The 22383-nt window shown below is 36.1% G+C and overlaps 1 protein-coding gene across 1 annotated transcript in view; it reads left to right on the top strand.

The window, feature by feature from the left end:
- MIPOL1 (mirror-image polydactyly 1) overlaps window positions 1–22383 on the top strand; it is a 246986-nt gene that overhangs the window by 179185 nt on the left and 45418 nt on the right. Inside the window, exon 11 of the mRNA XM_007465801.1 lies at window positions 19280–19510. Within this exon, the coding sequence (XP_007465863.1) occupies window positions 19280–19510 (231 nt within the window). The remainder of the gene's footprint in view (window positions 1–19279; window positions 19511–22383) is intronic.

The following is a 22383-nucleotide window of genomic DNA, read 5'->3' as shown; positions in this document are numbered from 1 at the left end:
TCTTTCCCTCTTAAAATAATCTCTTCTCCCTCCCCTACTTTACAAAGATCTGAAGGTTTCTCTTTAGGACTGGACATATTTGCAAGTCTATAATGAGTTAAATATCTTCAGCAAAGCTTTTCTCATACCACCATGCTGATACACATGACCTTCTTTAGCTACAACATCCTTTATATACCTTTGTTTGATTGAGCAACTCCTATTCCTTTTTCAAAACTCAGATTAGACATGTCGTCTAAGAAGCTCCCCTCTACCCCTCAGTCAGTCTGGGCTAGGTGCCCCTACTATGTACTGCCATAGCTTCTTCTGTTTGTCTTTTGCAACTTCCCAAACCAGACAGTTTCTGAAGAAACATATTAGAACTAAATCACCTATGGCATCACACCTCATATTATAGGGTTTCAGAAGTTAGCTGGCTAGTAAAGTATAATTGATATGATTTGTCATACATTATAATATGTAATTGTGTATCAGAGACAGCAAACAAAATTGTTTTAAATTTCCAGTTGAGGTACCCATCTATTTAGCAGCAGTAACCCAATTTACATTTTTTCATTTACATGAGTAATTGGTTACCTGTGCAACATGAGTTACTCACCCCCATATTTTAAATTTATTCTGGTGAGGTTTTTGTGACCATTTGAAATTGAGGCCTGCCCCTAGTTCTGGTCTGACCTGGGTCCCTGGCCAAATTTTGAGAAGTAAGGAAATACCATTATATCGCATAAAATATCAGATATCAAAATGAATATAGACATGTCTTCAAGAGACGTAAACCAGAAATACTTATTTAAAAACTTACATATTCTATGCCATCTTTCCAAACTTTAATATACAGAGGTCAGCAATGTACAAAATGAAACTCCTTTTAAAGTTGGAGTATGGTACCTTGCTCTCTCAAAGCACCGTGTTATTAAATAACTCTTAGAAAGAATTTTAGGAAAAATTGAGAAACCTTGCCTTCATAGCAATTGGCCCATCAGTAGTATCTTAAAAATTCATATGTCACTGATAGTAGGTGGCTATTTCTCTTCTATACACTAGCCACATCAGGAAAAAAAGGAAAAACATTCCTTTCAGACCACCACAAAGTAAATAAACAGACCATCCAAGGATTGTGAAATCCAGTGTTTCCACCTCAGATCTGGCACATTTGTAATATTTTTCCATTCTGAGAACTTAAACTTTTTACTTTCACACTTTTTTCTTTATTTTCAATAAAGAAAACCCTTTTGATGTAGGATGCATCGTAAAGGGCCATTAATTCAGTACAATGCTTTGAGTCCCCCATTCTTATTTGATATTTAGGAGAATAATTTTGTGACCTTCTAGATTTAGGCTATTAAAATTCATACTTCACAAGACAGTATTGAGTAGTCAATTTAGTGTTAAATTTTTAGACTGATGGTCATGCCAGAATAAAAAGTGTGTTAACTTCCTTGAAAATCTATAAGAATTAAATAAGTGAAAAAAATTTTGAATCAGCCTAATTTCTAGAAAGATTCTAAACAGTTATCAAATATTCTAATAAAACTTAAGTCTGAAGAGATTTCTTCCACATTTAAAAAATAAAACTGCCATTTTTCCCTGCCCAGCCAGGAGTTAGAGTAAGTGAAACAAGAGGGCCTAAAATTCAGTAATTAAAAAGGTAAAGATGTAAAACCTAACCTTTACTGTGTTGAATAAAAAGCAAAAATCCAGACGTCTTCTGATCTTTACAGAGCACGTAGCAACTCTGTAGCAACGGAAACTTTATAACATTTCCTGATGACAGCGGCTGTACAATGGATTTTGAATAAGTCTGGTGTAGTGTTTAGTACAGTGAAAGGGGCTGGGTTGTTTTATGCTTTGAGTTGACATTTTACCAAGGAGAGAAGTTTGTTGGTGGTTTGTTTTCCCCTCTTATGTTTAAGTGACAGAGTACTGATTAAAATGAGCATTTTTTCATGTTTATTCTTACTTGGTCTTTTTCTGAGCAAGACACTCAGTAAAATGAAAGCCAGATGCTTTTACACCTACACACTATATTGCTGAGCAAATCATTTATGGAAGGGAAGGCAAGATAAAGTTGCTTTTAAGAGTCCTTTAACATATCAGTTTGATAACTAGCAAAACACCTCTACTGCCATTAAATATTTACCAAGACTCGGCTTTGGGCAGGGGGGCAGTTTGGCGTAACAAATTTGACTCTGTGCAATGCCATTGATTAGCTATCAGAAGGACATAGTTAATAAATAACTTTAGGTATTACAGAGCACTCTACATTCTTGTCAAATATTTTCTCTGAAGATGACCTAAAAAAAGTCAGTTACAACCAGCATTCACCCCAGCAATGATTGCACAAGCACAACTATGAAAGAAAGAAAGGCCAGGCAGATCAGTTGAGCAGTAAGTACTTAGGCAATCTTTCCTAGTGACTGTTGTCATTGCTGCTGGACTTTAGAACTGAACATGTTTACATTTAATTAGAAAGGACACACAGTTTACAGCACAGTAGCTATCAATATCAGATCAGAATTGATTTCCGCTTTCTCCCCAGTGATTGCTTCCTTCAACCTAATTAAAAAAGGCATATAACCAAAATGACTCACATAAATTTTAAAGCAAAGTAAACAATATTTCCTGGAGACCAAAACAAAAGTAAATGACATTCATCCTGATTATTAGCTGCATTTTTTTGAAAGAATTCTGATGCCTATAAATGTGATATAAGGCATGTTTTAGTGTTATCAGACTGCTGATAAACCAAGTATTCCCTTCTGAAGAAACCTGAATGGATGCTTTACTGAGTTCTTTAGCTCTCAAAGAAACAATAACCTTACTTTTATCTTCATAATCCCTAAAACATGTAGATAAAGTATTCTGACAGAAGTTTGGACTGATTTCATTCATGTCTTCAATTTTCACATATTATACAGAGCAACTGCTAAAAAATATAACAAAATAATTAACAGATTGATTTCCTTTTAAATAAGATGTATACAGCACATGTGTAATTTCCTAAAAAATAAGGAATCATTCTGGTGTGTGTGAATAACATTTCTCTACAATTACCATAGCCAAAATCATGAACAAAATTCTGATAAAAGATAATTTCCTATAACTCTATTCACTATAAAGAGAACTGCTTTAAATTTCACTAGCTAGCGTTTGTTGATTACAGTAAATTATGGTAAAAAAATTTTTTTTTAATTATTTATTTATTTGGCTGTGTCGCGTCTTAGTTGCAGCATGCTGGATCTTCATTGCCGCATGCAGGATCTTCTTGTGGCTTGCAGGATCTTTAGTTGATCCATGCGGGATCTTTAGTTGCAGCATACAGGATCTTTCAGTTGTGGCATGTGGGATCTAGTTCCCTGACCAGGGATCAAACCCGGGCCCCCTGCATTGGGAGCGTGGAGTCTTAGCCACTGGACCATCAGGGAAGTCCCTAAAAATGATTTTTAAATCAGAGATATAAAGGAAAATGGGAGAGATGTAGAGGTTACCCCCAGGAGGACTGTGTTACAGCTCTCCTTCCTTCTCTATGCATCTGCCATGCAATCCCATATCTAGAATGGAAGGCTATCAAGATGTAAGGGAGTAAAGAATGATTCAGATTAGAAGCAGGCCTTAAGTAACATTAATTAATCAATTTACAAATATTAAGCAGTTCTTGCAGGCACTAAAGATAGCGTAGTGAGCAAAACCTCTATAAGATCAAACATTTTTATCTGCTTTGGTTACTGATGTATCCTCAAGCATTTAATTTGTACTTGGTACTATATGTCTAGTTGCTCAGTAAATATTTATTGAATGAATGACTCCTTTCAAGGATTATTTCACTACAAGCAAATGTTCATTCATCCACCGGGGGGGAGTCCAGTAGCACTTGTTTCTAGTATTCCAGGAAAACTGCTGAAATCCACAATGGTGCCATAGTAATGAGAGTCAATGTAAAATCTCCTTCCAGAAGAGAATAATTCATCAGAGTTATTTTTGCTTACTTTTCTTTCTTTCACTTTCTTTTTAAATCTTAGGCTTTTTATTACTCTTAGTGTTCACAAAGCAATCAACCTGGAAACCACATCAGTTAACTACAGACCAGTACTACATATCCATAGTTTATATTCTGCAGGGCACATACCAATCACAGAGATTCTAGTCAACCATTAAAACATTAAAAAAAATTAAGAACCACATGAAGCAAGCCTATGGAACCAGTAATTAATTAATCAATTCCACACATATTTATTAAATCCTTTTCTGGGCACTAGAGATCAAATGGCGGGAAAAAAAAATCGCTTAACATCTATCCAGTTGGAAGGTCAGAGTACTATAGGAACACATGAGATGATCACCTAATCTGAACAACAGGTCAGATTTCTTAGAGAAACTCATATTCACGCTGAGATCTAAAGGATGAGTAGGGGCTAGTTAAGTAAAAAAGGTAAGGTCAGTGTTCTAGGGGATATGAAATTTGTTCATCCTGGCTTGAGTATAGAGGTAAATAGGTGAATAAGGAGAAATGAGCTGGATAGAGAGGCATGAAGAGCTTTGTAAAGGATGCTTAAGGAATTTGGACTTTATCCTCAGAGCAATGAGGAGTCATTGAAGAGTTTTAATCCAGGTAGTCATACATTCATCTTTGTGCTTTAGAAAACTCACTCAAGGCAAAGAGCAAGTGAAGACTATTGAAGTAACCCACTTAAGAAAATAGTAGCAGGCACTCTAAATTATGATAATGGTAATGGAGCTGAAAAGAATACTAGAAAGATGCAAGGGATTGATTAGATTGATCAATCAAAAGGATTGATTAGACTTTTAGGTGAGAAATGGATGTCAAGGATGATGCATAGGTTTTGAGCGTGAACACTGAGTAGAAAGTGATGCCCAGGGAGAAGGGAGGGAAAGAAAGGCCTGATTAGTAGAAGGATATAAAATGAGATCATGAGTTTAGTTTTAGACATACTGAGTTGTAGATATTTGCAGGATGGTCAAGTGAAGATGTCTACTAGGTAGTTGTGTAGATCTGGTGCTCAGGATAGGAATCTGATCTAGAGAGAAAGACTTCCAAGTTAGGAGTCATTAGTGAAATAAATGATTGAGTGAAGCCATGGGACTGGGTTGAAATCAAGGGAGAGTGGCTAGAATGACCAACAGTTAACCAACAGTTAAGGATGCCTCCAAAGGAGATTAAGAAGCATCAAGAAATACTTTTGATGAAGCAGAAAACCAGAAGTGTATTTTCATAGAAAGCAGGGAAAGAAGGCATTTCCAGAAAGAATTGGCTTCTGATAGGTCCTATAACATAAAGATTGAAAATGTCTTTTACACTGAGCAACAAGATCTTTTTTGGAGCAGTTGTGGTTAGAGCAGTTGGTAGAGCCTTGAATAGAATTTGAGGTGAAGACAACAAGCACAGACAATTTGATTCTAAATGAGGTGATCCCAAACTAGGTCCAAGAGAAATCCCATCTTTTAGACCAGACTAGCATACCTTTGAACTTAGTCAGAATCCCTGGCAGAAAACAAAACAAAACAAAAAAATCTTCATTAAGTGGAATATCTGATCCAAGAAAATAAATAAAAGGTGAGTTCTAGAATTTTATTTCCTAGATTTAAGCCTCAGTATATAGTTCCATGCTCTCTTGAAATTCCACTCAGAGAAGGAGCAAGGTGCATCTTAGTGGTTAGAGGCTGTTTGTCATGTAAGGTGATGAAAAGACACAAAACATCCCCTGGCCAGAGCAGAGCAATTTTTTTAAAAGGCAAATCTTGTTCCCCTCTCTTTAAAATCCTTTAGCAGCTTCTCATTTGCCTTAAGAAAAAGACCAAATTCCTGTTTGGTCCTCATGTTCCAAAAGGCCCTCTATGATCTAGACCCAACCACTTGTTCACTGATACGAACACTGGTTGTAACTGGGCTTCATTGAGCTCATCAGCCACCCTTTCTCTTATTATAAGGCCTTGGCACATGTTCTTCCCTGTGCCTCAAATGCTTCCTTCACCTCTCTTCTAGTTAATACCTACTCTTACCTTTAAATTTCAACTCAAATGTCACATCCCTTCCTTTATAGCACTTAAAATAATTTGAAATGTGTGTTTAGTCACTACTCTAGCTCTAGCTCTAGCAAAGTGCCCAGAACACAGTAGTCATTCATTTACATGAGGAAGGGAAGCAGGGCCTGACGTGTCACCGTGCTGCCACCCAATTACAAGTAAAACAAAGCACATGCTTCCAGTATGCATACCGACCGAACCCTATTCAACAATTCAATTAACCAAATAACTGTACAGCAACAGCTGTGTATCAAGCACTGTGTGTTTGTAATGGTCTCATAAAATGAATTTATTTAAACCTCATAGCTGAGATCAGCATCAGTGCTTATCCTAAGCTTTATATAACGTGAAATAAAACTATATATCTAATAGGACTTTATTTACTTTTCCTAAGGGAATCACTTAGGATCACTAATAAAATTGAAAAATATTTACCCTATGTAAGAACAGTTGGTTAGGGCTTCTCTGGCGGCACAGTGGTTAAGAATCCACCTGCCAATTCAGGGGACACGGGTTTGAGCCCTGGTCCAGGAAGATCCCACGTGTCACGGAGCAACTAAGCCTGTGCGGCACAACTACTGAGCCCTCAGGCCTAGAGCCCGTGCTCTGCAACAGAAGAAGCCTGCGCACCGCAATGATGAGTAGCCCCTGCTCGCTGCAACTAGAGAAAGCCCATGTGCAGCAACAAAGACCCAATGCAGCCAAAATTAAAAAAATAAATTAAAAAAAAACGAACAGTTGGTTATTTGAGGTTTTTACATTTTTAGTAAAATCATTTATTCATGCAGATGGTATGGGACGTAGTTTTCAGTAGTTGAGCAAACTTCTCAGCCATCTGCTAAGAGATTGGCTAATGAGCTTGTGCCAAGCTCCTCAAAAATCTTTTTGTCTAGAACTGACCCTTATGCGGGTGACACTCTTCCTTTGTGTGACTGTTCTTAGATGGAGTACCCATTTCAGTAGAATTAGGATGACAAATTATGATATCTGGCATTTAACTAGGCCTCAGCATTGTGAGCTCACTTATACCTAGAGGTGAGCGAGTCCAGTCTTCTACATTGTGCAGGGATTTCTTCTACACTATTTCTAACAGCTTGTTATCTAGTGTCTACATAAATATGACTTCTGATCACAGGTGGGGTTTACCGTACCTGATAAGCCCTCCTGTGGAGATGCTTCAGTTTATAACTTATAACAGACATAGCTAAATTCAGGTGTGATTAGGTCTGATTTGGCTATTATGCCATGGCAGGCTATGCTTGCCCTCTTTTCTATCTGATGTCACTTTTGATTCCTACTGGACTTATGGTTAGTCAACCTTCATTAATACTGTGTGTGTGTGTGTGTGTGTGTGTGTGTGTGTGTGTGTGTGTCTTGGGAGGGTGGGATTTAATAGACTTTATTTATTAGAACAGTTTAGATTTACAGTAAAATTGAGATAATATAGAGTTCTCATATACCTCCTCCCACAGGTAGTTTCCCCATTATTAATATCTTGTGTTGGTGTGGCACATTTGTTACAGTTAGTGAAACCATATTGATACATTATCATTACTTAAAGTCCATAGTTTACATTAAGGTTCACTCCTTGTGTTGTACCGTTCTATGGGTTTTGAAAAATGCAAAATATCATGTACTCACTGTTACAGTTTCATACAGAATAGTGTCACAGCACTTAAAAAAAAAAACATGTGCTTTTGCCTTTTTATCCGCCTCTGCCTCCCCCTGAACCTTTGGCAACTACTGACCTGTTTACTGTGTCTGTAGTTTCGCCTTTTCCACAGTGTCATATATTTGGAATCATGCAGTATATAGCCTTCCAGACTGGCTTCTTTCACTAAGTAATATGCATTTAAGTTTCCTCCATGTGTTTTCACAGCTTGATAGCTCACTTTTTATCAGTAAATGATATCCCATTGTATGGATGTACCACAGTTTGTTTATATATTTGCCTATTGAAAGATATCTTGGTTGCTTCCAGTTTGGGGAAATTACGAATAAAGCTGCTATAAACACTCACGTTCAGGTTGTTGCGTAGACATAGGTTTTCATTACTATTGGGTAAACACTTAGGAGCACAATCAGTGTATCATATGGTAAGATTATGTGTAGCTTTGTAAGAAACTGCCAAACTGTCTTTCAGAGTACCTGTACTATTTTGCATTACCACTACCAATAAGCCGGAGTTCCTGTTGCCCCACATCCTCACCAGAATTTCGTGTTACTACTTTTCTGGATTTAGCTATTCCAATAGGTATAGCAGTATCTCACTGTTTTAATTTGCAATTCCCTGGTAGCATATGATGTTGAGCCTCTTTTTGTATGTTTATGTGCCATCTGTATTTCTTCTTTGGTGATATATCTGCTTCTTTTGTCTATTTTTTAATTGAGGCTTATTTTCTTATTGTTGCATTTTAAGAGTTCTTTGTATATTTTGCATACTAGTCCTTTATCAGATATGTATTTTTCAAAGATTTTCTTCAGTCTGTGGATTGTCTTTTCATTCTTTTAACAGTATGTCTTGCAGCATATAAGTTTTTAATTTTAATAAGGTCTAACATCTGTTTTTTTCATGGATTATGAAAAATCCATGGTGTTGGTGTTGTATCTAAAAACTCATTATTAAACCCAAGATCACCTCAGTTTTCTCTTATGTTATCTTCTAGATGTTATATAGTTTTTCATTTTACTCCTTAGGCCTATAACACATTTTTAGTTACTTTTTGTGAAAGGTGTTCTCGGTGTAGATTATTTTTTTTCTTGTATGGATGTCCATTTGTTCCAGCACAATTTGTTAAAGAAAAGGCTATTCCTTGTCCATTGAATTACCTATGCTTTTTTGTCAAGATCAGTTGACCATTTTTGTATGGATCTGTTTCAAGGCTCTCTATTCTCTTCAACTGATCTGTTTGTCTCTTCTTTTGCCAGTGTAATGCTCTCGTGATTGCTATAGCTTTAAGTTCTGAAGTTGGATGGTGTCAGTCTTCTGACTTTGTTCTCCCTCAATATTGAGTTGGCTGTCCTAGATCTTTTGCCTCACCATATGAACTTTAGAATCAGTTTGTCAATATGTACAAAATAATTTTCTGGGCTTTTGATTGGCATTGCATTGAATCTATAGAACAAGTTAGGAAGAATTGACATCTTAACAATATTGAGTCTTTTTATTCATGCACATGGAATATCTCTCCATTTATTTAGGCCTTTGATATCTTTCATCTGAGTTTTCCTCATATAGATCCTATACATATTTTGTTAGATTTATATCTAAATATTTCGTTTGGGGGAGTGGTAATATAAGTGGTATTATGTTTTAATTTTAAATTGGAATTATTCACTGCTGCAACATAAGAAAGCAATTGACTTTATATTAACCTTACATCCTGCAGCCTTGTTAAAGTGACTAATTAGTTCCAGGAGTTTTGTTGTTTTATTTTCATTGAGTCTTTTAGATTTTCTACATAAACAATCATGTTGTCTGTGAACGAAGACAGTCTTATTTTTTCCTTCTTAATCTGTATACATTTTATTTTATTTTCTTGTCTTATTATATTAGCTAGGACATCCAGTACTGTGTTGAACAGAAGTGGTGAGAGGAGATATCCTTGTCTTGGCCCTGATTTTTGGGAGAAAGCATCTAATTTCTCACCAATAAGTATGATGTTAGCTGTAGGGGTTTTTTTGTAGATGCTCTATATCAAGTTTAGAAATTTCTTCTCTCTTCCTAGTTAGCTGAGAGTTTTTATCATGAATGGATATTAGATTTTCCAGTGCTTCTTCTGCATTTATTGGTATGATCAAATGATTTGTCTTCTTTAGATTGTTTTGTAATGGACTATATTAATTGATTTTCTAATGTTTTATACCGAGAATAAATCCTACTGGATAGGAGTGCATAATTCTTAATGTACTTTGTTAGGTTTGATTTGCTAATATTTTGTTGAGGATTTTTGCATCTATATACATGAGAGATAATATTCTGTAGGTTTTCTGATAATGTCTTTATCTGGTTTTGGTGTTAGGGTAATGCTGGACTCATAGATTGAGTTAGAAAATATTTCCTCTGTTTCTACTTTCTGGAAGAGATTTTAAAGAATTGGTATTTAAAAAAATTGGTACCATTTCTTCCTTAAATGTTTGAATAATTCCTCTGGGCTTTCTTTTTTGGAATGCATTGACTATTGATTCAATTTATTTAATAGGTAAAGGCTTATTCAGATTGTCTATTTCTCCTTGCGTGAGTTTTGGTAGTTTGTATCTTGCAAGGAATTTGGTCCATTTTATCTACGTTATTAAATTTGTGTACATAGAGTTGTTAATAACATTACTTTATTATCCTGTTAATGTCCCTGGGATCAGTAGTGATGACCTCTCTTTCATTTCTGATATTAGTAATTTTTATCTTCTTTCTTTTTTCTTGGTTAGCCTGGCTATAGGTTTATTGATTTTATTAATTGTAATAGGCCAAAAATGCCCCCCGCCAAAAGATATCCACATTAAATAACTGGAACCTTTGTTACCTTATGTGGTAAGGAGATGTAACAAATCTCCAAACACTTGGGAACGTTCAACAACACATTTCTAAATAATCCATGAGTCAAATAAGAATTCTCAAGGGAAATTAAAAAATATATATGGAAGTGAATGAAAATAAAAGTACTGCATAGCAAAATTTCTGGGACATAGCTAAGGCAGTGCTGAGAGTGAAATTTTTAGCACTAAATACATACATTAGGAAAATTGGAAGTGTATGAAATCAACAATCTAAGGTCCTACCTCAAGAATCTGGAAAGAGAACCAAAAAATAAATGCAAAGCAAGCAGAAGGAAGAAAATATTAAAAATAAGAACAGAAAAGGGCTTCCCTGGTGGCCCAGTGGTTGACAGTCTGCCTGCCGATGCAGGAGACACGGTTTTGTGCCCCGGTCCGGGAAGATCCCACATGCCGCAGAGCGGCTGGGCCCGTGAACCATGGCTGCTGAGCCTGCGCGTCCGGAGCCTGTGCTCCGCAACAGGAGAGGTCACAACAGTGAGAGGCCCGCGTACCGCAAAAAAAAAAAAAAAAAAAAAAAAGAACAGAAAGAAGCACATAAGAGCAGAGAGAAAACACATTATGAATATCAGGAATGATAGGATATCACTATAGACTTCGCAGAGATAAAAACAATAAGAGATTACTATGGACAGCTCTACATGCATAAAAATGGCAATTTAGAAGTAACAGACCATTTCCTAAAAAAACTCTTATTGCATTATTGATACATGCAATAACCTGAATGAATCCCCAGGGAACTATGCTGAGAGACAACAGAAAATCCCCAAACCTTTCCATTTGTATAACACTCTTGAAATGACATTATAGAAATAGGAAACAGATTAGTGGTTCTTAGGGTTTAAGGAGGGGATGGAGTGGTAAGGAAGTAGGGAAATATGAGGCATCTTCCTGGTGATATAACTGTTTTGTATCTTGACTGTATCAATGTCGATATCTTAGTGGTGATATTATACTATAATTTTACAAAATGTTACTTTTGGGGGAAAGTGGTAAACGACATGAGGGATCTTTCTGTATTATTTCTTACAACTGCATGTGAATTTGTAATGATCTCAAAACAAAAATGTTAATTTTTAAATATTCCTCAAAAATGGAATGGAATGGAGTGTGGATGAGGGAAGCAATGGAGAATATGAGGCTGCACATAAAGATAAGGAGAAAAGGAAGGGAAATAAAACTGATGTGACTCTTCTATAATACTAGAGCCCACTTATTCGAATGGAGCATGTCTGCCTCTTATAGAGAAGCCACTGTGCTAGGCCCTCTAAGGAAATAAAGAAGAGTAAAAAATGGCCCCTTCCTTCAATAGCATTAGACTAAAGTAGGGAAGGTAAAGTGAGTATAAAGTAGCTATAAAGGATAGTAGAAAGTGTTGAATATAATACAAGGGGTATGGAAAGGGTATGGAGCTTAGAGTAAGTAGTTTCTCCTTGGGCAGGATATGGGAGAGTGACTTCATGACGGTTGTGGCAGTTCATCTGGATCTTGAAGTGTAGTGATCAGGCGCTTAGAGGGATAGGGGAAGAGCATTCCAAGTGGAGGCAACAGTGTGAGCAATAATCCCAGAGTGAAAAGTGTGAGGGCATTTTTAAAGAACAGTTTATATTTCCATTTGGCTAGAATAAAAGTTTTTGATAGAATAGTTAGGAAAAAGTCTGGAAAGAGAGCTAGAACAGAAGTCTGGAGCACCTTGAATATCAGACTAAAACTTGGGACATAAGCCTAGAATTCTATATCCAGTGAAATTGTCCTCCAAAAGTGAAGGAGAAATAAAGACTTTCTTAGACAAAGACTGAGGGAATTTGTCACCAGTACACCTGCCTTGAAAGAAATGTTAAAAGACGTTCTTTTGAGAAAAGGCAATCACAGTAAGGCGGAAACTCAGATCAAATTAATTCATGCAATAAACCAGGAAGTAAAAACAAGACACTGTCCTTCCAGGAAATGTATACTGAGGACAACATAGCACATACTTCTGGTTTCCATACCCGCTTTGTCTTTATTTATTTTTATTCAGTGAAACAAGCCAAACCTGCCTCTTTATTTTTTTTCGGAATGATTTAATAATATTATCAGTAAGCGATAAATGTTAGGAAAACTAGTTTAGTTCTCCCAATTCATGAAAAACCTGTAGCAACAGTTGTTTTTCATCAAACTACTTATAAAATATCCAAATATTGTATGAGACCTTATACAGAATTAATTAGAAATAAATTATTTCTTAAAAAATTATACAATGTATGAATGCTTGTTATTTGCCAGGTATTGTGCCAGATATTTTCACATAAGTAGATCACCTTATTTTGTTCTCATGTGAACTCAGTGAGATTTTTCTCATTGTTTTAGAGTTGAGGAAATTAATACTTAAAGTTATAAAGTATTTTTCCCAAGGTCAGACAGAGTGAACAGCAAGACTGAAATTTAAATCTACTTCTTCAAAGTCCAAATCTGACATCTTTTCATTTACCAGATTTAGCATCCTTGACGTATTAGACTAGATAATTCTTTGTTGTGAGGGTCTGTCCTCTGCAATGTAGGATGTTTAGCAACATCTCTGGCCTCTATTCACTAAATGCTAGTAGCATCCCCCCCTCCAGTTGTAACAGTGAAAAATGTCTCCAGATGTTACAAGATGTCCCTGAAGGACAAAATTACTCCTAGTTAAGAACTATTGGCCTGGTGAAGTTAAGAACTTCTTAACAGGGAAGTTAAGAACTTCCCTGGTGACACAGTGGTTAAGAATCCACCTGCTAATGCAGGGGACATGGGTTCAAGCCCTGGTCCGGGAAGACCCCCACATGCCTCGGAGCTACTAATCTCGTGCGCCACAACTACTGATCCTGCACTTTAGAGCCCGCGAGCCACAACTGCTGAGCCCACGCGACACAGCTACTGAAGCCCGCACGCCTAAAGCCCGTGCTCCGCAACAAGAGAAGCCACCACAATGAGAAGCCCGTGCACGGCAGCGAAAAGTAGCCCCCTCTCACCACAACTAAAGAAAGCCCACACACAGCAAAGAAAACCCAACGCAGCCAAAAATTAATTAATTAATTTTTTAAAAAAAGAACTATTGGCCTATACTGTGACACCTCATCTCTAAATTTTTAATCCAAGAATATTTATTCAATTAAAATAAACAGTATGTATAGATCACATGAATGCTTGAGCAATTACTGTAAATAAATGAAGCATAAATAGAAGTGTAAGTGCATGTTGTGGGATGGTAAATAAAGTGATCTCATGAAAGGACTTAAGAAATAGTTGATCACGGAAACAAGAAGCCAAGAAAAGTAGCATCAAAACTTGGTATAGATGGAAAGGTACTAGTTTGCAAGAATAAGATGAGGGCTTCCCTGGTGGCGCAGTGGTTGAGAGTCCGCCTGACGATGCGGGGGACACGGGTTCGTGCTCCGGTAGGGAGGATCCCGCATGCCGCAGAACTGCTGGGCCCGTGAGCCATGGCCGCTGAGCCTGCGCGTCCGGAGCCTGTGCTCCACAACGGGAGAGGCCGCAGCAGTGAGAGGGCCACGTACCGCAAAAAAAAAAAAAAAAAAAAAAATAAGATCAAATGAGTCCCCCCTTTCTAGCTAATATTTGAATTTTAATAGTAGGTAGCCTTTCTTTATATGCAGTTTATCCATCCCCAGACAGCCCAAGACTTACCTTCAAGGACCTTATAAAATCCCCTAGACCTGGGATTCAAAATTCCATCCAAGTCCATTTTTCTGGGAAGAGAGTCCCTGCATTCATCAGAGCCTCAAAGGGACCGATAGCCAGAGAGAGTCTGAAAATCAAACCACAGGTACCGAAGGCCTTCTCTCTCCTCGTGAGATTCCCAGGCCTAGGCCTAGGACTTGTGGGGATAAGTCAGAAGGGGAAAAAAAAAAAAAAAAAAGAATAAGATGAATCCATGTGTGACGTTACAGTTGAGAGAGAGTTCAACAAGCAGGTAAACACAAGTTGAGGGGAACATAAATATCTACAAGCAAAATGTAAAAGTGGGTCATAAACCTGAAAATTCCGAGATCTTTTCGGCTGAGGCAGTACAGAGAGTTAGGGATCAGGAAAATAGTCAGGATCACAGTCATGAAGGAACAGACCAGGAGACACTGAAATGAAGACAGAAACCACTACAGAAAGGAATCTATTACATGCTACTTAATGGTCTAATACCCATTGAATGGCATCTCCTACCTTGGCCTGCTGTTGGACTCAATGTGGTGAGCAGCCTAAGAGATAATGTATAGTCACAGTTGATGTGGATTCGAATTATGATTATATGAAAGACTACTAAGTAAAAAATTTTTAAAGTCTCACTTTCTATACTAAATTAGAAAAATTAATTCATTAAGAATTATATAATTTCAAAACTGGAAGAGTTAATTGAATTTTTTATATTACTTCATTATCTTCATGATAAATAGGGATGGTTACTATCCTATGTTAGTATTGTGTGAGCCACACTATTTCTGAGAGTGATTTAACAGCTTTTCTGTTGTTTTATAGTTTATTCTTACTATAACTTAAAATATTTTCCCATACAGTGTCATTTAAGTGCCATTAAATTGTAATGCCACTGCTATACAAAAAAATGCATCTGAAAATCAATGCATCTCAATCAACTTTGAACAGAGGTTAAATGTGATATGACTCTGAAGAAAGCTAAACAATGTGGCCCTCTTGTCAATTTAGGGAAGAGCTTTCTGAGGGAAAAAGCATCACTAAAACAAAAATGCACTTAAGTGGTTATAGATTTATACATGCTGGGAATATATCCTCTCTACTTCACTTTTATTCCTGTAAGAAAATTTCCCTAAATTATGAACATTTTGATTTATTAAACTTATGAATGCATTCTTCCCATAAATAAAATGGCCCTATGTAATTTAATATGTTGGAATTGGGAAGTAAATCACATGATGAAACTGAAAAAAACTACAAAGTATTGTAAGTTCTAAGAAGGAAAAGAGGTTCTATGAGACAGAATAACAAGGAGGGAAAATCAAAATTTAGACTGAAGAGACATAAAAGGTTTATCTGAGAAAGTAGTATTTATGCTGAGACCTAGTGAATGAGTAGGAGTCGGTCACATAGAAGCGTGGAGGGAAAGGCATTTCAGTGAAATGCTTCAAGCAGGAAAAGCTTGCTGTACCTGAGAAACGGAATGTCTGCTAAAAGGTGGTAGGTAGAGAGACCGGATGATAGAGGGCTTTGTAGCCCATGGCAAGTAGGGGAGGTTTCCAGCCCAGGAAGGAGGCTATGATGTGTGTCCAGGTTCTGGCTCTGCTAGGGTAGGGGTAAGAGATTAATTAAATTACTTACCTCTTTGTTTCAGTTTCTTCATTAGTAAAAAAGTAATATTAATAGGACTCCCTTCCTAAGTTGTTGTGAGGTTTAGTGAGTTAAAATATGTAATTTGTTATCTTCAGAGATTTATTCTGAGTTTGATGAGGTGCTACTGCAGGATTTTGAGTGACGTTATCTAATTTATCTTTTTAAGAGATCACTCCAGCTACTGCTTCAGTTTGAGAAAGACTTGATGGGGATTTAAAGGTTTCCAAGGTATTTTGAATGAATAGTAGCTTTTTGAGCTTGAGAATAAAGGGTCCCAGTTACAGGTCTATCTGAGAGAAAAATTAAAGTCAGGTAGTATAAATTTGCCAAAAAAAGGAAAAGACTAAATTAAATGGTAGAAAACTAGTAAATGATGAATGATTAGGCGATTAAATGGGGATAATATTGATTTTAATAATGGTGTGATTTTAAAAATTGAGTCATTGATTCTTAATATTTAATTGGTTATAATATACTAGATAGTGTTTTAGGTATCACAAACAAATGCAGAATTCCCAAACTATGCTGATCTACTTCAAGTTTAAATGAAGAGCATAGGACTTCCCTGGTGGCACAGTGGTTAAGAATCCGCCTGTCAATGCAAGGGACACAGGTTCAAGCCCTGGTCCAGAGATCCCACCTGCCACAGAGCAACTAAGCCCGTGCACCACAACCGCTGAGCCTGCACTCTGGAGCCCACGAGCCACAACTACTGAGCCCATGTGCCACAACTACTGAAGCCCACACACTGCAATGAAGAGTAGCCCCTACTCGCCGCAGCTAGAGAAAGCCCATGTGCAGCAACGAAGAGCCAGTGCAGCCAAAAATAAATAAAAATCTCCTTTTAAATAAATAAATAATAAATGAGGAGCATATATTTAAGATTAAAAACATAAAGAATAGGACAAGCTATGATTTTTTTAACTGGACACAAAAAAGCACTGCCATTAATGGAATAATTATAAATTAGATTTCATTAAAGTTAAGAACTTACATTCATCAAAAGACAACATTAAGAGAATGAAATGTCACTGCACCCCCATTAAAATGGCTGAAGTTAAGAGGACTCGCAATCCCACTCTACGGGTGCATATAGAGCAACTGGAACTCTTGCTGATGTGAGAATAAATTGGTATGACCACTTTGGGAAACTTTGCAGTATCTACTAAATCTAAACATATATACACCCTATGGAGGAATTCTGCTCCAGAAATGAGTACTTATGTCAGTTATATCTCAATAAAGCTGGGGAAAAAAAACAAAAACAAGCCAAAAAGAAATGGGTACTTAGGTCCATCAAAAGACACATACAGGAATTATTCATAGCAGCAACAGTGGAATGGTTAAATAAGTTGCTATGTATTTATGTAATGGAATCCTTCATAGAGTAAAAAACAATGAACTGCATACAACAACAGGATGAATCTCAGAAACTTTATGTTAAGCAAAATATTAAGTCAGACAAAAAGTTCAAAAACAGGCAATATTAATCTTGATATAGGTTGGACTAGTGATTACCTTTGGAAGGGGGATCAACTGGGAGGGCTGGAGTGTTCTGCATTTGTTCTGTATTTTATTCTTTACATTTTGTCAAGCTGAATACTTTGGATTTGTGCAAATTACATAATTTAAAATGTAATTAGGGACTTCCCTGGTGGTCCAGCGGTTAAGACTCTGGCCTTCCAGTGCGGGGGGATGCAGGTTCGATCCCTGGTCGGGGAACTAAGTTCCCACGTGCTGTGTGACACAGACAAAAAATTAAAGAAAAAAAATGAAATTGATATTTAAAGGTAAAGAGCATAGACTTTTTAAAGGTTTTTTTGTTTTGTTTGTTTTTAGTTTCTTTCTTTCTTGGGTGTTTCAAGTAAACAAAGAGAGTAGACTGAAAGAAATTGGAAGTTGGAACAATGCAGAAAGTATGAGAGAACAGAGAAAGAATTAGGAAAATTAGCAGGAGACAGGAGTCTTTAAGCATATGGATTGGTAGAAAGAACCAAGAAGAATGAAATAAGGGTTAGATACATAACAAGATGAAAACCATGAAGGAAGATACTTTCTTTGCACTCTGCAAATCTGGCACTATACACCATTCTTATTTCATATATAGTAATCACTTGACCACAGTTTAGCAGCATCTCTCTTCTTAGGGACTAAATTGAATTCTGACATGATTTCTTTTGGTATGCTAACTATCCCTGTCTCAAGTCCATCTTATTTCTGTGTGACACCTTGTCCAAAGTGAGCACCCTGGAGAGGCTTATAGGCTATTTAAGCAAAAAGAAGAAATTTATAATTACTTTAGTTTGAAAAGTTTTAGATAAAGTACCAGACTAGATATTCAGCCAGAGTTAAAGTTCCCTGACCAGCTTTCTGCAGCTTTAAGAATTATATTACTTTCTTTCAACATTATCAATCTGTATTATATAGTTAGGGTGTTTTACTTCAAGTTTCCCATCGACATTTCTTTTGTATGCATATACTGAAATGATCTTATTTAATAAAAAAAGAACATCTCCTGTGTGGATTTTAAATTTCCCATTATTAAATATTTATATTTTCAAAATGTCTTTATTTAATTGAGTGAGGTGCTTGGTGCCATTTCAAAATAACCTCAGGTGGTAGGTGTAATGACATATCAAAGATCTGACCTTTAGCATTTTAAGATTCTATTTGTCTGCATTTTCTTCTGCATTAATTTAGTCTTAATTTATATGCTGTTTCTCTGTATGACTTAATGAGTGGATGTATTTGGCATAAGATTCATTAACAAAAAGAAAATATATCTGAATACATATTATTTCTGTGCAGGTTGACTTGTGATTTTAACTTCATTTATATCTCAATTGTGACAAGTAGAAAATGCCGTGTATAAGGCTGATCAGTATTTGTACAAATCTCATTCATTCTCATTACGTGTTCAGCCGAATAGACCCTGGATCTCCTAAACTGATGCCCATTCTCTTACTTCTCACTTCTTTGCAGTCAGCTTGTTATATTCTTTTATTTACCTAGAGATACTTTATTCTCCAATTCTTTGCTATTCCTTTTAAAGAAAATTGAATGTAATATTTACACTGATACAATTAAATTAACATCCTGCAGCATCTTTTTGTATGCTTTGGTAGCAAAGATAATCATTTGTCTGGGTGGCTTTCAGCCTAGAAGCAGAGAAATGAATAATTATCAAGTATAATATTGTGATATAAAAATTATTTTTATTTACCCGTTTAAGTTATCTTTATTGATTTTTAGAAATGGGTATTTCTAACTGGAGATTTTTGTTAAATAGATTATTGGTCAGTCAGCCTACATATTTATGTTTAAATTATTTATTTTTATATTTTCTCAGTTTACACAAATCTTTATCCCAAGAAGAAAATCTGAAGGATCAGTTTAACCATACCCTTAATACCTATGAAGAAGCTTTAAAAAATAGAGAGAACATTGTTTCCATCACTCAACAACAAAATGATGAGCTAGCTACCCAACTGCAGCAAGCTCTGACAGATCGAGCAAACATGGAATTAGAGCTTCAGCACACCATAGAGGCCTCCCGAGCAGCCAATGACAAAGTTCAGAAGTAAGTAAAATGATCTTGCATTATTTCAAAAGCGTGAAACAAAACAAAACAAAAGCACATTCTTTTGGCAACTAAATAATACATTATTTATGCTGTTAATAGTTTAAGACAAAAGTGGATTGAGCCAAATAACTATGTTTAGACGGCCTGTCATATCTATATTTGGGGTGAAAAAGTCATTTACTTGTGAATCATGGTTACTATTTAGGGCAAACCATTTTTACTGCATAATTGATCTTCAGGAGTTCATGGAGGCCATACGATTAAAATCAGTTCATAGGTAATAGGTAATTAGCAAGGGGAAGAGACAGTCAAGTTACCAACTCTACTCATTTAGCTTCACAATAATCCTACTTGAGCTGAAATCATCTATGACCTTGCAATCTGAGACCTCTAGGCACATAGAATCCAGTACAGTGAAATTAATTTTCTTGTGTTGTTCTTCTGAAGTATTCAATACGGCTTTTCACAGTACATGATCATATTTATTTTCAATAATCTTTGCATTTTTATTAAAATTTAAATAAAGCTGCATAATCAGTCAGTCCTTAATGATAGATAGCAAAATATTAACAAATAACTTATCAGACAAGGAAGTCACTTGTTAATTTATGGGACTTGAACACTGTAGCAGAATTTTCTAAAGCAGCTTTAATGTAATAGAACTTGTCATTTTAACTGAGCCCTTTTTTATGTATTGTTAACAGCATGACATCATTCACACACCTAATTGAATTCAATTTCTAAGACATACCTTCTTCCTGAACAATTTTTTTTTTCAGTTTTACAGTACGGAAGAGTAGTGCTAATAACTTCAAGGTTTCTTACTTCTCAATACTTTTTGTTTGAAAATAAGTCATCTGAAACATTTCCTCAACATCCCCGAAATTATATCTTGATTACTAGCCCAAGATCAGGTAAATATGTAGTCAAGACTGTTTTAAAACAGATTAGGAATTAATCTTTAAGGTATATGTACCTTGAAACTTATGATTTATGGTGTTATATTTTTATAGGTTTAAAGATCAAGTTTATATTCAGTCAGAAACTGTATCCGATTATTCACAAAGTATATTAACATTCTAAGAACCCCAAGATAGATATTTAGGTAGATCTCATTTCATTGTAAATTACAAATCAGTAACTTTTGACAGTCAAGATCGGATTTAGCTCTATTTGCTTAAAGGATACAAATATTTTAAAATTTCAAAGTTTTCTTTACCTGTAATCCTTTAATTTCTATACATAACTAAAATTCCCTAAAACAGTGTTTCCCAGAGAGCAATTAGATTTCTAAAAAAATTTGGAAATGTTGTCAACTTTTATTTTTTAGATCTCATCAGCTATTGTTATTATTTTTAAAAGAAATAACTTTGTACCCCAAGAAGTAGAAATAACATTTCTCAGATAACGCTTTAAATTAAATAAGTTTAACCTTTTGAAAAACTAACTATATTGTCCTTATTCTTCACATTTAACAACAGACAAATCAAGACTTTTTCATGGAAATGGCACCAATCCATGGACAGAGTTTTAAGTGCAACAATTATGTCATTTACAAGAGTTAAATGTTAAATTTTAATTTAAATGTTCAGTCTTTTATTCTGATTTCTAGCAATCAGACCTAGATGAAATATTATCAGGCTTTCCGTTTCATATTTAATCCACTATATTTCATCTTTAATTGCCCTCAGGTGTGCAGTGTATCTTCATTACAGTTAATGTGGGCATCAGCCTATTTTGTTGGATATAAGATGATAACCTTCCAGGAAGCCAACTGATAAGACTTTGTTAGATATTAACAGGTACTGCTATTCTGTTAGGTATTAGTATTCTCCATATAATCTGAAATCACTATTGCTAGCAATTATTTTTGAAGGTCCTTTGAAAATATGTCAGCATTCCAGGCAATAATTAAAATTTAAATTAAAAAGGTCCACATTTCCCCTTTACCCTTCACAACCAAATTCCTTAAATAATTGATCTGTATTCACTACCTCTAGTTTTTCAATTCCCATTTGCTCTTCTACTGCTCAATACACTGTGGCTAGCTCTTATGCTAAATTGTTCTTCTTAAGATTACCAGTAATTTCCTCATTATTGAATTCAGTGGCCCATTCCTAATTACACTTTATCATAAAATTTATATATGAGCATGGTAAAATAAGTAAAGATGCTCATATATCTTCAACATGGTCATTTAAAAGCTCAGGCTCTGGATTCAGAATGCATAGGTATGTGAACTAGGACATTTTAAAACACTGCCTTGATGTGGGCAATAGTATGTGGACAGTAATACACCTACTTCATAATGTTGTAAGAATTAGATGAGATAATACGTGTGATGCTTTTAGAACAATGCGTGTTGCATAGTCCCTCCTTCTCTTGTCATTTCACTCATACTGCACTATCTCATTCTTCAGAAGGGCACTACCTTTTCAGGACTAATGCATTTATATACGTTGGCCTCTCTCCTTGGAGCCTTTTGCCCTTTTCCCTCATGAGAAACGTATTCATCCTGTGAGATTCAGTGCAGCATAAAAGATAGAGACAAGCTTTGTGGTCAAGTCAGACAGACCTGTGTTTGAGTCCCTGCTTTCCTACCTATTACCTGTGAGATTTAGGGCAAATTGCTTAACTCCTGGAAGCAAAAGTTTTTCAGTTAAAAAATTTGGACAGGGCTCCCCTGGTGGCGCAGTGGTTGAGTCCGCCTGCCGATGCAGGGGACAGGGGTTCGTGCCCCTGTCCGGGAAGATCCCACGTGCCGCGGAGCGGCTGGGCCCGTGAGTCATGGCCGCTGAGCCTGCGCGTCCAGAGCCTGTGCTCTGCAACGGGAGAGGCCACAACAGTGAGAGGCCCGCGTACCGCAAAAA

The sequence above is a fragment of the Lipotes vexillifer genome, unplaced genomic scaffold (assembly GCF_000442215.2).
Source record: "Lipotes vexillifer unplaced genomic scaffold, Lipotes_vexillifer_v1.1 scaffold7, whole genome shotgun sequence".
NCBI classification, from domain to species: domain Eukaryota; kingdom Metazoa; phylum Chordata; class Mammalia; order Artiodactyla; family Lipotidae; genus Lipotes; species Lipotes vexillifer.
This window is presented reverse-complemented; position numbering and strand designations above follow the sequence as displayed.